General features: G+C 34.2%; 1 protein-coding gene and 1 pseudogene across 4 annotated transcripts in view; both read left to right on the forward strand.

Annotated features, from left to right (window-relative positions):
- Window positions 1-18,475, forward strand: part of SLC9B1 (solute carrier family 9 member B1) — a 63,074-nt gene that overhangs the window by 20,657 nt on the left and 23,942 nt on the right. For all 4 annotated transcript variants that reach the window (XM_008707223.2, XM_008707225.2, XM_040624961.1 and 1 more), the window contains exons 3-6: window positions 669-807; window positions 14,921-15,091; window positions 16,561-16,703; window positions 17,707-17,834. In XM_008707223.2, coding sequence (XP_008705445.1) covers window positions 669-807; window positions 14,921-15,091; window positions 16,561-16,703; window positions 17,707-17,834 — 581 coding nt within the window. The remainder of the gene's footprint in view (window positions 1-668; window positions 808-14,920; window positions 15,092-16,560; window positions 16,704-17,706; window positions 17,835-18,475) is intronic.
- Window positions 14,048-14,898, forward strand: LOC121101425 (annotated as a pseudogene).

Genomic DNA, 18,475 nt, shown 5'->3' on the forward strand with positions numbered 1-18,475 from the left:
TAAGGGTTAACCCTACTCTGTTTTGTTTTTTTATTTTTTGGCTTGTTTTGTTTACATCGGGAGAAACCTCTCAATATTCTCACCAACTAAGATGTCTTTTTTTTTTTCTAAATCAGCAGTTTCATAATTAGACTAACTACTATTAAAAGCCTAGAAGATGTAGCTAAACCCATGAACTACCTAAGGATATTATCTGTAATTAATAGTGGGAGCATGAACCTTAAATTTCTGAAAGCTTGATCTGTTTTTCTCATTTTTTCCAGTTATATAATTTTTCAAATGAAATGAGTCCAAGTAAAATTATATTTCACCTCCTTTCCAACTTAGTTGTATTTTCATTCTAAAAAAAGTTTTATCGAATAATCTTTGGAAGTAAGACTGAAGAGGAACACTTTTAATTATTCTGCCTACACTATAGGCTCATTTATTCAGTATGCATAAATCACAAATGAAAATAGCAGGGACTCAAGTCTTAAAGAGTACACAAAGTGCACGCCTGTGACATCCTAAAATACCTAATGATATAGTGCATGAATATTCTTTTATATGTGTAATTCTCCATGGTGACAGTAATAATATGAATTTAATGATGAGATTTGGTGGTTTCGTACGTTCATAAAATTGTATGAAAAGTATATTTCTTAAAAGATTTCCTTGCTTTACTTTAGATCCTCAAAGACAGTAGTATTAGTGAACATGAAGAAACTAAGGAAACTGTCTTGTCACAAACAGAGGAAACAAAACCACAGATGGAAAAGAAGTGTTCTTGTCCTCCACAAGGAAAATTGAATAAACTTATTACAAATGGTATGTGAAATAAGAAATGTAAATGGAGAGAAAATGAGAGATATATTTAATAAATTTATATTTTTAAAGCTTTTATTTATTTATTTATTTGACACAGAGAGAGCACAAGCAGGGGGAGCAGCAGAGGGAGAGGGAAAAGCAGGCTCCCCGCTAAGCAAAAAGCCCAATGCAGGGCGCGATCCTAGGACCTGGGATCATGACCAGAGCCAAAGGCAGATGCTTAACCAACTGAGCCACCCAGGCACTCCTATATTTGATAAATATTGAAACACAAACCCAACAGAGCCACTGCTAAATCTGTAGATTTGCTGTATACTTCAGCTCTTATTACAAACAATATGTGGACAAAGAGGAAATATTTCCTTAACTCTGTCAAAAACTAATAATGATTGCTTAACATATTTTAATATTTTTCATGACTTCTTACATTAAATCTTGGGGATTAGAAACAGCATTGATTAAGGAGCGCCTGGCTGACTCAGTCAGTACAGCATCCAACTCTTGATCTCAGGGTTGTGAGTTCAAGCCCCACATTGGGTGTGGAGCCTCCTTGAAAGGCAAGGCAAGGCCGGGCAGGGCAGGGCAGGAGGGTGGGAGGGAGGGAGGGAGGAAGGGAGGAAGGGAGGAAGGAAGGAAGGAAGGAAGGAAGGAAGGAAGGAAGGAAGGAAGGGAGGGAAAGGAAGGGAAAGGAAAGGAAGGAAAGGGAAAGGAAGGAAGGGAAGGGAAAGAATGGAGGAAAGGGAAGGGAAAGGAGGAAGGGAGGGAAGAAGGAAGGAAGGGAGAGAAGAAGAAAGGGAGGGAGGGAGGGAGAGATGAAGAAAGGGAAAGAAAGAAGGAAGGAAGGAAAGAAAAAAGAAAAGAAAGGGAAAAGAAAAGAAAAAGGAAGAGAGGGAGGGAGGGAGAGAGAAAGAATGGGCATTGATTAAAGATTTTTATTTAAAGCCTACTTTTGATATTTAGTTTTTTAAAGATTTATTTTGAGAGAGAGAGAAAGAGTGAGTGTGAGTGTGAGTTGAGGGAGGAGCAGAGGGAGAGAATCTCAAGCAGACTTCCCACAGAGCCCAGAGCCCAGTGTGGGGCTCAATCTCACAACCCATGAGCTCATGACCTGAGCCAAAATCATCAGTTGGATAGAACCCAACTGAGCCACCCAGGCACCCCTGATATTTAGTTTTAAATCAGCTGGAAAGAACATTATACTCCTGACAATATTAAGGTTCTTAATAAAATTAGGACCCAAATTTTTAAAAAGCTGCTGCCTTGTAAAGAATTGTATAAAATTTGCTTTACCATTAAAATTTTAAAGCATCTCATTGTCATATATTTATAAGTTGTCTCCTGATATTAATAAAAGATTTTCTTGATTTTTTCCTAGATATTCTATACAATTTAAGTTAGAGAGATTTTGGCCTCCAGAAGTATAGAGCCTATAGAGAACAAAAATTAGTTTAAAGTATCATGAAGGATAAGTAACTGAAGTTTTAAAACTTTATTTTCTTTTTTTTTTTAGATTTTATTTATTGAGAGGGAGAGAGCATGCACATGCACAAGTTGGGGGAGGGGAAGAGGGAAAGGGAGAGAAAATCTCAAGCTGACTCTGCACCCAGTGCCAAGGCTGACGTGGGACTTGATCTCGTGACCCTGAGATCACGACCTAAGCAGAAACCAAGAGTCGGACACTTGTATCTGACTGAGCTCTCAGGCGCCCCTAAAATTTTACTTTATTTGCTGCTTGCTAACTTTAAACTTTTGAAACCAAATTTTATTAATTGATTTTTCCTTTAGTAAAAGTTGCTTTTTAATTAACATCAATATTTTTAAGGTTCTAAAGCTGAACTTGAACATCTGACAGTGTAAGGTGATTGAACTCCTTTGTAAATATAATTTCTGCACATAGATTCTACATGCACATTCCCATGGCCCTATACTGTCTTTAGTGGGCATTATCTATACAGCAGTTGTTAGGAGTAGGGTCAGGGCCCGTGAAGAGAGGAAAATATATTGGTCACCAAAGATTATCCACTGAGATTGAGAACTACAGTTTGCTCAGGAAATAATTTAGGAGTTTATAACACCAGTATTGAAACTACAAACATACTTGGGTCCCTAACTGGTTTTCCCCTTTGTTTTTGTTATTTTTGATTTTTCAAGTTTAGAGAAATTTATAGGAAAAGGATCTTCCATGTTTCTATCTTGGAGGGGTGTATATTCTTGTATTCTCTTTTTCTGTCTCTGTCTCTCTGTCGCCATATTCATCTGTCTGTCTGTGTCTTATCTCTGTCTCTCACACACACACCCATACACTCTACATGCACTAAAGAAACTCTTAAAACATATTTTCTAGATAATAGCATATATTCTAGATAATGGAGATACAGCTTCAGTTTCTCTATAAATCATATTTAGTTCACCAATCCCATAGTGCATATAAATTAATTTAGTAGGGAATCTAAACTCTCAACTACATGTAGGAATCAGTCTCATCACTTTTAATCACACTATTTATGTCTTTTACTCGGGTGGTAGCTTGCCTAGTTCCAAAGAAATGGATATTCTAGGGGAATAGGTGTAGGTTTTAGGCTATTATTCCTTTTTTGTTTAAGTTTACTTTCAATAAAGATACTTTATTTTCAATAAAAGTTACTTTATAACTATTTTCATAAAGTTGTTTTTCCTTTAAATAAATTAAAGGAAAGCTTTATTATACATCCAGCTATGATTTTCAAATAATCTTTGGGCCAGAATTTCTCCATTAAAATCTTATCATCAGTGTTATGAAGTAAGCAGTCTTGAAACTTTAGAGCTCAAAAAAAATATCCCAGACACTTCCAATTTCTGGTCCAGCATAATCACTCCACCTTAACATATAAAAAGCTAAACAAACTGAAAAATTAACAACTCTTCTTAGTTACACCAAAGAAATAAGGGTAGAGGGCAAATAACTGCCCCCAGAATTGGAGACAGCATGTGGATGCAGAGAATCATAAATTACCAGAGCAAAAACCTCTGTGGGAACCAGAACTAGGGTAGGTAAACCTAAACCGTAATTGACAAATTGGCTAGAGACTTAGTGTGGACAAGTCTGAGGGCGGTAGGCCACTCATGGTGTGGGAAACACATTTTTGTGAGTTTTACCTCCAGGAGCCATCTGGCAGGGGGAGGGAGAAGGTATCATATGCAGTATACCAGAGCTTTCTGCTCTTCTTAAAAATACCTTCCCTCAAGAGAAACTGTTTTATCAGAACCTAACGTATGGGGATTTTATTGGAACCAACTGACCTGGGAAAAGAGAAATAACCCAAATTTGCCCCCTCTATATAACCCCCACTAGCCATCCTATAAAACCTAATGGGGTAGGGGAAAAAAAAACAAAAACAACTGAAAGGCACTTGTGAGGTTCACAGCCCAGGAGCACAGGCTCAGTAAAGACTGGTTCAGAACTCTATAGAAAGTCTTCCCCTTCCTTCACAGCTTACCACTATATTACCAAAGGTCTTTTTACCCAGGATGATATATTCACTTTTAAGCAAAAATATGTAAGATGTATTAAAAAGCAAAAAAATAGTTTGAAGAGACAAAGCATCACTAGACCCAGATATTGCAGGTATGTTGGAATTATCAGACTATAAATTTAAAACAACTATGACTAATATACTAAGGGCTCCAATGGAAAAGTAAACATATAAGAATGGAAGGGTAATGTAAGCCGAGAGATAGAAGTTCTAAGAAAGAACTAAAAAGAAATGCTAGAAATCAAAAACACTAATGGAAACAAATGTCTTTGATGCATTCATTAATAAACTGTATACAGCTGACAAAAGAATCTCTGAGCTTGTGGATCTGTCAATAGAAACTTCCAATGCTGAAAAGTAAAGAGGAAAAAAAGATTGAAAAAAAGGAACAGAATATACAAGAACTGTGGGACAACTACAAAACATAATGGGAGTAGCAGAAGAGAAAAAGCAGCAGAAGAACTATTTGAAGCAATAATTGCTGAGAACTTCCCCCAAATTAATGTCAGATAGAAAAAACACAGATCCAGGAAGCTCAGAGAATTCCAAGCAGGATAAATACCAAAAAACAAACAAATAAACAAACAAAAATACTACACCTGGGTATATCATATTCAACCTAGAGGAAATCAAAGATTTTTAAAAGTCTTGAAAGAAGCCAGAGGGGGGAAAAATACTTTACTGATAGGGTAGCAAAGGTAAAAATTAGATCTGACTTATCTGCAGAAACAATGTAAGCAAAAAGAGAGTGAAATGAAGTATTTAAAGTGTTGAGACAAAAACACACTAACCTAAAATTCTGTATGCTACAAAATTATCATTCAAAAATGAAGGAGAGGGGCTCCGGGTGGCTCAGTCAGTTAAGCGTCTGATTTTTTATCTGAGGTCATGATCTCAGGGTTGTGAGATTGAGCCTCACATCAGGCTCTGTGCTGGGCATGGAGCCTGCCTAAGATTCTCTCTCTCTTTCTTCCTCTGTCCCTCACCCCCAAATTAAAAAAAAAAAAAAAAAAAAGTGAAAGAGAAATAAAGATTTTCTCAAATTAAAAAAAAAAAATCAAACCAGTAAATCTGCCTTGCAAAATGTTAAAAGAAATTCTTCAGAGAGAAAAAAATTAAGTCAGAAATCCAGATTTACATAAAGAAGGAAGAGCATCAGAGAAGGAATAAGTGAAGGTAAGACAAAAGCATTTTTTAATATTCTTTAATTGAACAGAGAACAGTTCACAATAATAGCAAAAATATATTCACTGATTATAGCTAATGCATAAGTAAAATGAATGAAAGCAGTGATACAAGAAACAGGAAGAAGGAATTAGGAATAGAATATTTTGTTTTTATAAGGTACTTGTACTACCCATGAAGTGGTAGTGTTATTTGAAAGTGGACTTCGATTAGTTGTAGATGTATATTATAAACTGTAGGACAACCCCTAAAAGAAAATGAAAAAATAAGTATAATTGATATGCTAAGAATGGAGAGAAAATATAAGTATATAAAATGATCAGTTAATTGCCACAGAAGGTAAAAAGACAAAAAATAGAAACAAAGAATAGGGGCAATAAATAGCAAACAGTAACAAACATGGTGGATATTAATCTAACTTTATTAATAATAGTTTTAAATGTCAATGGTCTAAATATACCAGTAAAGACCAATTGTCAGTGTATCAAAAAACCTAGACAAACCGTGAGAGACTCTAGACTCCAGGAACCAAATTGAGGGTTACAGAAGGGAGGGGGGTCAGGGGATGGGGTAACTGGGTGATGAGTAGGGCACGTGTTGTGATGAGCACTGGGTGTTATACGCAACTAATGAATCATTGAACACTATGTCAAAAACTAATGATGTACTATATGCTGACTAATCGAATGTAATAATTTTTTTAATCCTAAAAATATTTTTTTAAAAACCCTAGATCCAGCTATATGTTGTCTATAAGAAACCACTTTTAATATAAAGACACATACAAGTAAAGGGATGAAGAAAGATATACCATGTAAACACTTAGTAAAAGAAAGATGAAATATTGATTTCAGACAGCAGACTTCAGAGTAAGGAATATTATCAGGGATAAAGAGGGTATTACATAATGATAAAGGAGTCAATTCCCAAGAAGACATGATAATCCTTAATGTGTATATGTGTCTGACAACAGACATGTTCCCATGTGTCAATTCACATGAAGCAAAAACTGAAAGAACTACAAGAAGAAATATATGAATCCACAATTATAGTTAGAGACTTCAATGGTCTCTCAGAGAAGGACAGATCCAACAGGCAGAAAATCAGTAAGGACATAGTTGAACTCAACAACACCATCAATCAACAGAATATAATGAACACTTATAGACTACTTCATCTAACAATAGCATAATATGCATTATTCTCAAGCTCACAGGGAACATTCACTAAGATAGACCACATTCTGTCATACACAGACAAAACACCTAAATAAATCTAAAAGAATAAAAATCATACAGTGTATACCCTCAGACCATAAAGGATTTAAACTAAAATTCAAAAGAAAGGCAGCTGGAAAATCCTAGAATACTTGGAGATTAAACAATACATTTCTAAATAATACATGGAAACCTCAAGTGATATTTTAAAATATTTGGAACTAAATGAAAATGAAAATACAACTTATGAAAATTTGTGATGAAAGCAGTGTTAGAGGAAAATTTATAACATTGAATGCACATTTTAGAAAAGAATAAAGATCTAAAATCAATCTTCTAAGCTTCCACATTAGGAAACTGAAAAAGGAGCAGATGAAACCCAAAGTAAACAGAAGAAAAGAAATAGCAAAAACTAGAGCAGATGTCATTGAAATTTAAAACAATAGCAAAAAATCAATGAAACCAAAAGCTGGTTCTTTCCTAAGACTGATACCCTCAGTAAGCCTCTAGCTAGGGTAAGAAAAACACAAAGAAGACATAATCCACTAATATCAGAAATTAAAGAGGGGACATCACTACAGATCCCATGGACCTTAAAAAGATAATAAAGGAATAGTGTGAACATCTCTTAGCCCACAAATTTGATAATCGAGAAGAAATGGACCAATTCCTTGAAAAACACAATCTGCCAAAATATACAGAAGAAGAAATAGACAATCTGAATAGAAATATATCTATTGGGGCGCCTGGGTGGCACAGCGGTTAAGCGTCTACCTTCGGCTCAGGGCGTGATCCCGGCGTTATGGGATCGAGCCCCACATCGGGCTCCTCTGCTATGAGCCTGCTTCTTCCTCTCCCACTCCCCCCGCTTGTGTTCCCTCTCTCGCTGGCTGTCTCTATCTCTGTTGAATAAACAAATAAAATCTTTAAAAAAATGTATATATATATCTATTACATAAATTGAATCAATAATTAATAACCTCCCAAAACAAAAAGCACCAGACCTAAATGGCTTCACTGATGAATCTTACCAAACATTTAGGAAAGAAATTATGCTTCTCTACAATCTCTTCCCAAAGATAGAAGCAGAGGGATAGTTCCCAAATCATTTTATGAGGTCAGCATTAGCCTCATACCCAAATCAAAGACATTACAAAAAAGAAAACTACAGACCAATATCCCTGATAAACACAGAAGCAGAAATCTGCAACAAAATATTAATAAATCAAACTTAACAATATATAAAAAGAATTGTATATCCTACAACCATAGGAGATTTATTCTAGTTATGCAAATTTGGTTCATATTTGAAAATGAATGATTGTAATCCATAACATGAACAGGCTAAAGAAGAAAAATCATATAATGATAATAGGTGCAGGAAAAACGTGTGATAAAATCCAACATCCATCATAATTTACAGACAGAAGGAAACTTCCTCAACTCGATAAAAAAAAAATAAATCAACTAAAAATCTATAGCCACCATCATAGTAAATGGTGAGAAACTAGAAGCTTTCCCCCTAACATCAGGAATAAGACAAGGATGCCCTCTCTCACCACTCCTTTTCAATATTGTACTATAAGTCCTAGCTAATAGAATAAGAAAAGCAAAAACAAACCGTATCAGATTGGGAAGGAAGAAATAAAGCTGCCCTTGTTTACAAATGACATGATTGTGTAGAAAATTAAGAGAATCAAGAAGAAAACTCCAGGGACAAATAAGCAAGCATAACAAGATTGCAGGATAAAAAGTTAATATACAAAAGTCAGTTATTCATATGTACCAACCAACAACGAACAAATGGAATTTGAAATTAAAAATACATCACTATTTACGATAGTATCCCTAAAAATAAAATCCTAGGTAGAAATCTAACAAAATATGTACAAGATCTACATGAGGAAAACTGCAAAACTCGAGTGACAGAATTAAAAGAAGAACTAAATCAATGCACAGATTTTCCTTGTTCATGGAAGACTCAATATTGTCAAGATGTCAGTTCTTTCCAACTTGATCCATAGATTCAACACAACCCCAATCAAAATCCCAACAAGTTACTTTGTGGATGCCCACAAACTCATTCTGAGGTTTATATAGAGAGGCAAAAGACCAAGAAGGGCCAACGCAGTATCAAAGGAGAAAAATTAAAAGCTAGAGAACTAACACTACCCAACTATAAGACTTACTATAAGCCTAAATATCCTGTGGTCATCACTCACATCAATATAAAGGAGCCTTACAGCAATGTGACTTTATTTATCCCTCCTAGGCCCTCTGTGCAAGATTTATATATATTTTTACTTCTACATTCTTATTTTTACTTCTACATTTATATATATATTCTTACTTCTACATTTGCTTTTAAAAAGCCAAAAGTCTTTTTTTTAAGTTAAAAAAAAGTCTCATATTTGTCCACATATTTACATTCTCTGGTTCTCTCCATTTCTTTCTGGCAATCTGAATTTTCATGTGGAATTCTTCCCCTTCAGTCTAAAGAACTTCTTGTAATGTTCTTTGTAGTATAAGTCTTCTAGCATTCTTTCAGCTTTTGTCTGAAAATGTCTCAATTTGGCTTTTTTTTTAATTTTCTAAATTGAGGTATAATTGACATATAACCTTATATTAGTTTTAGGTGCACACTATAATGATTCTATGTTTGTATATATTACAAAATGATCACCACAATAAGTCTAGTAAACATCCATCATCATACATAGAAACCTTTTTTTCTTGTAATGATAAATTTTAAGTTCTACTCTCTTAGCAACTTTCAAATATATAATACAGTATCTATAGTCACCATGCTGTACATTACACCCCAATAACTTATTTATTTTATAACTGGAAGTTTGTAACTTCTGACCCCCTTCACCCATCTTGCCAACCCCTCAACCATGCCTCTGGCAACCACCAGTTTGTTCTCTGTATCTATAAGCTTGATTTTTAGATTCCATATATAAGTGAGCATGCAGTATTTGTCTTACTTTGTCTGACTTACTTCACTTAGCATAATACTTTCAAGGTCCATCCATGTTGTCTCAAATGGCAAAAGTTTTTTGTTTTGTTTTTTTTCCTTTCCTTTCTTTTCTTTTCTTTTTTTTTTAAGATTTCATTTTTAAGTAATCTCTACACCCAGAATGGGGCTCAAACTCACAACTCCAAGAGATCAAGAGTCGCATGCTCCACCAATTGAGCCAGCCAGGCACCCCAAGTTTTTTCTTTTTTATGATTGAAAAATGTTCCATTATATATACCACAATTTATCCATTCACCCTTAAATGTATACTTACGTTGTTTTCCCTTACGTTGTTTTCCTATCTTGGCTATTGTAAATAATGCTGCGGTGAACATGAGGAGGGTGCGTATATCTTTTTGACTTACTGGTTTTATTTTCTTTGGATAAATACTTAGAAGCAGAATTGTTTAATCGTATATTTCTATTTTCCTTTCTTGTTGAATCAGTTTTGGTAATTTATATCTTTCTCAGAATTTGTCTATTTTATCTAGTTATCTAATTTTTAGCTTGAAGTTGTTTACAATATTTCCTTTGCATTATTTTAATTTCTCTAAAGCCTATGGTGATTTTTCCTCTTTAATTCCTGATTTTCTTCATTTGTACCTTCTTTTTCCTTTGTCAGTCTAGCCAGAGACATCTATTTTATTGACCTCAAATAATTAATTTTTATTTCATTGTTTTTCTCTAATGTTTTTGTTTTCTATTTATTTTCCACTTCAATCTTTTTTATTTCATACATTCTACTTACTTTTGGTTTGATTTACTTCTCTTTTTGTAAGTTGTTAAGGTGGAAGTTTTTATTGCCAATTTTAGATAATTCTTTCTTTCTAATATTTTAAAGCTATACATTTCCATGTGTGCCCATCACATCCCACTAATATTGATATGCTGTGTTTTCATTTTTATTCACTTTAAGATATGTTGTAATTCCCCTTATGTTTACTTCTTTGACACATGAGTACTGTTTGCATAATATGTCTTTTTCTTCTTTTTACATTCAGCCTGTTTCATCCAAAGTATGTTTCTTGTAGACACCAAGTATTTGGATCTTACTATTTTTTTTAAATCCAGTAAGATAATTTTTGCCTTTTGAATTTAGACCATTCATATTTAACATAATTACTCATATAGTTGGACTTATGTCTACCATTTTGTTACTTGTTTTCTGTAAGTGTCATGTCTTTTGTTTTTTCTGTTCATTCTTTACTCCTTCTTTTGTGCTAACCAAATATTGTTAGTGCACTATTTCAATTTCCCTGTTGATTTTTTAGCTATATTTTAGAGGTTTTAGTTTTAGTGATTTCTCGTGGATTATAATAATTTTCTTCACTTTTCATGATCTACTTCAGTTTAATATTGATTTAATTCCTGTGTTGTATAGCAGCTTTGAGCCAATAGACCTCTATATGCTGTAAACTCAACAATATTTTGTTATGCTTATTGCTCTTAATAATCTTAGCTTTTTTAAAATGAATGTGTATATATATATACACATATATATACACACACAATCTTTTATACTTATTTATTTTGTTATACTTATTGCTTTTAATAATCTTAACTTTTTAAAAAAATATACATATATATGTATATGTATACATACACACAATCATCTATACTTAGATATTTATTTACCATTTCCAGTGCCCTTTATTGCTTCTTATTGATCCAAATCACATCTTTTGTCATTTCCTTTCAACTTACAACATTTTCTTTAGTATTTCATTAGTGGGGGTGAATTTTTTCTATTTTTGTTTGTCTGGGAATATCTTTATTTCAGTTTCACTTTGAAGAATAGTCTTACTAGATATTGAATTCTTGATTGACAGGTTTTTTTCTGCACTTTTTTTTTTTTAAGTAGGCTTCACACTGGGTGGAGGAATTGAACTCACAATCCTGAGATCAAGACCTGAGCTGAGATCAAGAGTCTGATGCTCAACTGACTGAGCCACCCAGGTTCCCCTTTTTCTGCACTTTTGAAATATCACTGCCTTTTGGCTTTTGTTTTTTCTGATGAAAATGCTGCTCTTAATTGCATTAGTGTTCCCCTGTACATGATGAGTCATTTTCTTGCCACTTCCAAGATTTTCCTTCTGTCTTTTGTTGTTAACAATTTGATAATGATGATATCTCTAGGTGTGGATCTCCTGTGCTTATTCTACTTGGGATTTGTTGAGCTTCTTACATCTGTAAGTTAATGTTTTTTTTTTTATTAACTTTGGGAGGTTTTCAGACATTATATTTTCAAATATATTTCAGCCCCTTTGTATCTTTCCCTTCTCCTCCTGGGGCTTCTGTTATGCAGGTATTAGTACTCTTGATAGTATCCCATAGGTGTCTGAGGCTCTGTTCATTTTTCTTTATTCCATTTTTCCTTTAGTTTTTCAGATTGATTAATTAATCTCTGTTGATCTATATTCAAGTTCACTGATATTTTCTTTCACAAGCTTAAAAATGCTGTTGAGCCTCTCTTGTCAACTTTTCATTTCAATTGTACATTTCAATTCCAGATTTCCATTTTTAAATAAATTTTATCTCTTTACTGATATTCTTTATTAAATGAAATGTTACATTTTCATTATTTGAAAATTTTTTAAATGGCTGTTTTGAAAACTTTGTAAATCCAACACCTGGATTCATTTACTCATTGTCTATTGACTGCTTTTTTTCTTCTGAATATGGGTCATATTTTCCCATTTCTTTGCATGTCTAGTAAGTTGAGGTTGAAAATGAAACATTTTAGTTACACATTACAGCAACTTTGAATTCAGTTTTATTTTCTTAAGGTGGTGGTGGTGGTGGTGGCAGTGGTGGTGGTTTGGGTAATTTGCATGTACTTATATTGGTGGAATCATTCTGCCCCATGGTTTGCAGCAGCTGACGTCTCTTAGTTTTTGTTTATTTGTTTTTAGCCTGTCTTCCTAGGAGTTTCTCTTTTGTCTGCACAGCTTAATAGTCACCTAATGATTTAGGGGAGACATTGTGTTCAAGCCAATAAGGCTTCCAACCTCTGCCAAGTGATCTGTAGGTGGGTTGAAGAAGGCATTCAAAATTGCTGCTGGTAATCAAGTCTCACATTATTATTATTATTATTATTATTATTATTATTATTATTATTTATTTTTTACTTTTTGCCATACTGTCTGAGTCTTCTCTGCACTTGCATACTTTCCCAATCAGCCATAGATATGTGGAGAACTTACCTCAACCTTTAAGATCTCCTAGTTAAATTTTTAGCTTGTCTGCTACTCATATCAACTTGAACTGCAACCTCAAACTACCACCACTGCATGTTTTTTTCTGCCAGTTCTGAAACCAATCTGCCATTTTTAGCCAGCAAAGTCACGGGTTTTCTCCCTCCATTCCATATCAAATCTTCTCCACCTCCTCTGGCAACAAAGCAGCTGATTTTTAATCTAGCACCATGCTGGTAAAACTAAAGTTTTTCCCAAATGAAGTAAGTGAGGGAAAATGAGGGAAGGAGTGATAGTGATCCCAGGCAGGAAGGCCTCAGACTTTCACCAGTCCTACACAAAACCCTGGCTTTTTTTTTTTTTTAAATAAATGCTCCTCTCAGGGAAGTACAAATCAAAACCACAATGAGATACTACCTCACACCTGTCAGAATGGCTAAAATTAACAACACAAGAAACAACAGGTGTTGACAAGGATGAAGAAAAAAGAGAACCCTCTTGCACAGTTCATGGGAATGCAAACTGGTGCAGCCACTCTGGAAAACAGTATGGAGGTTCCTCAAAAAGTTAAAAATAAAACTATCCTAAAATCCAGCAATTGCACTACTAGATATTTACCCAAAGCATACAAAAATACAGATTTGAAGGGGTACATGCACCCTGATGTTTACAGCAGCATTATCAATGATAGCCAAACTATGGAGAGAGCCCAATGTCCATCAACTGATGAATGGATAAGGAAGATGTGATATATATAGATATAGATATATAGATACAGATATATAATTGAATATTACTCAGCCATCAAAAATAATGAAATCTTGCCATTTGCAATGACATGGATGGAGCCAGAGTGTATTATGCTAAGCAAAATAAATCAGTCAGAGAAAGACAAATACCATATGATTTCACTCATGTGGAATGTAAGAAACAAAAGCTACTCTAAGATATAAAATGAAGTAAAGCTTATAATATTACCATAACATTTTTTAAATATCATATATTATGAGAACAGTTTAGTACTTTAAAGTACTCACATATACTTTTAAAATATTTTTTTAAAGTAATAATACTTTGGCTCTTCCCCTAAGTGGCCTGAGGTGACCTCTGAAAATGGTCCACTATTCACTTGACCCAGAAAACCCTACAAAATCATGCAAATCAAGAGGTTCAAATCTGTGTATTCACTTTAAGAACACATGTGAAGCTCCCCAGGCCATCAAGGGTATGCATATTTGAAAAGTCACCAAGTATCTGAAAGACGTCACTTTGTGGAAGCAGTGTGTGCCATTCCTTCATTACCATGATAGAGTTGGTAGGTGTGCCCAGGCCAAACAGTGGGGCTGGACACAGGGTTGGTGGCCCAAGAAGAGTGCTGAATTTTTACTGCACATGTGTAAAAATTCAGAGAGTAATGCTGAACTTAAGGGCTTAGATGTCGATTGTCTGGTCATTGAGCACATCTGGGTGAACAAAGCCCCCAAGATGCAGCACAGAATTTATAGGACTCATGGTCGGATTAACCCCTACCTGAGCTCTCCTTGACACATCAGGGTGATCCTTACTGAAAAAGAGCTGATTGTTCCTAAACCAGAAGAGGAGGTTGCACAGAAGAAAAAGATATCCCAGAAGAAACTGAAGAAACAAAAACTTATGGCCTGGGAGTAAATTCTGCACAGAATAAATGCAAATAAAAATAAAAAGAGAATATTGGTTGTCTTGTATTATTAAGCATATTTGAAGTATTCTCAGAAAAATAATAATAATACTTTGTTAAAAACTTGTCCCATAAATTGATAGAGACTTTAGAATATATGTTAAACAGATATTTCTTTAATTATGCTAGCAATCAACATTAGTCTATGCTATGTATCATTCGTTATATAGGACTATTAATACGATATTTGATAAAATAGAATTCATCTCTTGTACGTATGTATCTATGTCTATGTAGATATATGGATATATGCTTTTTTTATATTTCAGGAGTTGCATTTTTTATGGTATGGTGCGCAGCGTGGTCATTCTCAGGCCCTGAAGTTCTCCCTGGTGGAAATTTATTTGGACTATTAATTATCTTTTATAGTGCCATTATTGGGGGGAAACTTTTGGAACTCATTAGAATACCTTCAGTGCCTCACCTTCCACCTCTTCTTGGTAAGTGTACAGTTAGCTCTTATTTCTTTGTTATTAACTATATGTAAATTATGAACATACTCTAGTCAGAATAGATATAATTTAGAAATATTTCAATGTAATATGATCTTTATGTATATATTTATATGTGTGCATATAGCTCATTTATAAAACTATTTCTACACATGAGCACAGAGATTTTTTTCTGAAATATATTTTTGAAATAATTTAAATATATTCAATATATGATTCCTGTTTCTTTATTGTTTTATAGGACTTTTTAAAATTTTAAATATATTGTAGAAAAAGAAATATTTGGGAAGACTGAATTTTTCTGTGGATAACCTAACTCAAATACAATTTAAGATTCAAATACTGTAGTGATTAGGGCATAAGGAGGTTTTACGGTTTTTGAGTAAGCTATTTGGGTATCTCCACTATGTACATTCATGGGTGCATCATCTGCCTAACTAGTATTATATCCTATTTCTTCATTACCATCATTATGTAACTCTCCATCTGGACAGAGGAAAATTAGTGGAAGAACTTCTATTAGCAGTGTCTCATATCTTCTAAGTATTCAATACACCCAAATATTCAGTACACTGTCATTAAAGATAATCACTCCATCCTATTTCTAAGACCCTTTCTATGTCCACGATACCCTTTCAGCACCTGCTAAGTATTTATTGAATTTTTTTTCTCCAAAACCCACTCTTGTCCTAGTTTAGGCTATTTGTTTCCCAGCTCTTCAGTGGACTATGACAGAGCCTTCTTTTCTTTCTTTTCTTTTTTTTTTTATTATGTTATGTTAGTCACCATACAGTACATCATTAGTTTTTGATGTAGTGTTCCATGATTCATTGTTTGCGTGTAACACCCAGTGCTCCATGCAATACATGCCCTCCTTAATACCCACCACCAGCCTAGCCCAATCCCCCACCCCCCTTCCCCTCTGAAACCCTCAGTTTGTTTCTCAGAGTCCATAGTCTCTCGTGGTTCATTCCCACTTCTGTTTACCCTCTCCCTTCATTCTTCCCTTTCTTCTCCTACTGCATGACAGAGCCTTCTAATTGTTCTCTCCTCCAGTTTTGTCTATCTAATTCATCAAGACCATCACATAGAGAATACAAGACTCATTATGTCACTTCCTCCTAAAACTTTCCTATGGTGCGTTACTCTACCAAAGCAGTGGGAATGGAGGCTGCAGGGGGGTAGCTTTATATTATCTGGCCCTTCCTGCCCATTCTCCCACTCCCATCCTTGCCCTTTATGTTCCAACAACACTGAATTACTTGTTGTAGCCTTTTGAGATATGTCAGTTCTTATCTCCATTCCTTGACTTACGCTGCCTCCTCTATTTGTATATAAGCTGCCATTCACCAAAGCAATGAGACGTAGTGTATTTGAAGAAGAGAAATTAAACATTTCTCTTTACTAACTTAGAAAAATGAACTGAATCCGACATGCTTTATTTTCTTTCTTTTAAGGGATGTTACTGGCTGGTTTTACTGTCAGGAATGTTCCATTCCTCAGTAATTACATCCGTGTTAATAACATGTGGTCTTCAACTTTAAGAAACACTGCCCTTACCATTATCCTAATACAAGCTGGGCTTGGACTCGATCCACAGGTAGATTTCTAATTATATCTTGAAAAAAATATTTTAAATATTAGAGGCTGGTAGAAATGCTTGTACGGCATTTGTATTTGGGAGCTGCAGCTTTTCTATGGAGAACTGTTTACTTTTAAGTTAAAGGATAAGGTCCACTCCTAAACTGTTTTTGCTTTTCTTTTGTTTTGTTTTTCAGAAGGGTTAAGAATTTTGGTAATATTTTTGTTTCATGACTCCCCCCACCACAGAAGTATGTGCCTGATTACCTTTGCATTATTGTAGAAGCTAATCTTTTAAAAATATTTCTTAAAACATTAATATCTAGGAATCATAAATCTATTTGGGCTTTAAAAAGATGACTATTCATGAGTATAATAGTAGTCAAACAGCAAATATATGAGTTTAGTGGAAACATCTCAAGAGCATGAAGACAGGGGCATCTGGGTGGCTCAGTCGGTTGAGCATCTGCCCTCCGCTCAGGTCATGATCCCAAGGTCCTGGGATGGAGCCCCCTGCATCAGGAAGCCTGCTTCTCCCTCTCCCTCTGCAGCTCCCCCTGCTTCTGCACTCTCTCTCTCTCTCTCTGTCAAATAAATAAATAAATCTTAAAAAAAAAAAAGAACATAAAAGCAGTGATAATTTATTGTATGCTCCAGTAGAAAAATCGAACCAATGAAAAAAATTTTAAAGTTCTCCCTTTTAGTGAGTTATGCTCTCTTTATGTGATTTTCTCTTTTGGCACATTGATATTTTCTATTATAATTATTAAATTAATCAAGCAGGTCATTTCTAAAAGTTAACTGATGGAAATCTATAGATTACTTTCATTATACTATTTACAAGAAAGATTAAGGAAGGTAGAAATAGTTATTTAATTACAGACAAATGGATCTTTTAAAATTATTTAGATACAACATTTTATAAAATGTGAAATAGTTTATGATCCAATCTGACATACTTAAAATAATTTTCTTGTTGGCCATTATAAGCTTGTCTAAATGTGATTATTTTTATATTCCAGGCTTTGAAACATTTGAAGAGAGTTTGTTTCAGGTTGGCTATTGGTCCATGCCTCATGGAGGCATGTTCAACTGCTGTTATTTCCCACTTCCTTATGAATTTTCCCTGGCAATGGGGATTTCTGTTGGGGTAACTTTTTCTCATTTTTCTTTACAAAAATATCCAGTTAGGAATGCTTGGTTTAAAATTATCAAAATAATCAGAATATTATATAGACAAATTTCTCATTAAAATTCTTTTCACAGTGGTAGAAAACCTTGAAAATTGGTTGGTCAGAAGCAGAGCCATGTCCTAAATCTACCATATCCTTAACAAACATGCATACATAGTCCCTAAATGTTTAGGGCAAGATAATTCACTTCATCAGTTTATTCCTTCGCTCCTATACTATGATCTATTTCTACTTTTTAACCCATCCAATGGTTCCTTATACATTGTATGTATATATCATATACATACGTGAGAGAGACTTTGTATAGATATAGATATTATAACAAAAACACTCTCTATATCCAATGTCCCATCTATTTTTACCCACTGTTCATTTCCCTTCATGTCCCAATTCCTCAGAATAATAGTCTATAATAACTCTCTCTAGATCCTAAACTCATTTTCATTTTTCAGTGCATTTACCTTTTGCCTCTACTTATCCATCTGAATATATAGTAAAGTTCAGTGGATTCTTTAAAATTAATTTTTATTATAAAAGTAATACCCAAATGCATTTTACTTTTGAAAAATTAGAACTTTACATACAAAAGTAAAAAGCC

Source organism: Ursus maritimus, unplaced genomic scaffold, assembly GCF_017311325.1.
Source record: "Ursus maritimus isolate PB19 unplaced genomic scaffold, ASM1731132v1 scaffold_8, whole genome shotgun sequence".
In the NCBI taxonomy this organism is placed as follows: Eukaryota; Metazoa; Chordata; class Mammalia; order Carnivora; family Ursidae; genus Ursus; species Ursus maritimus.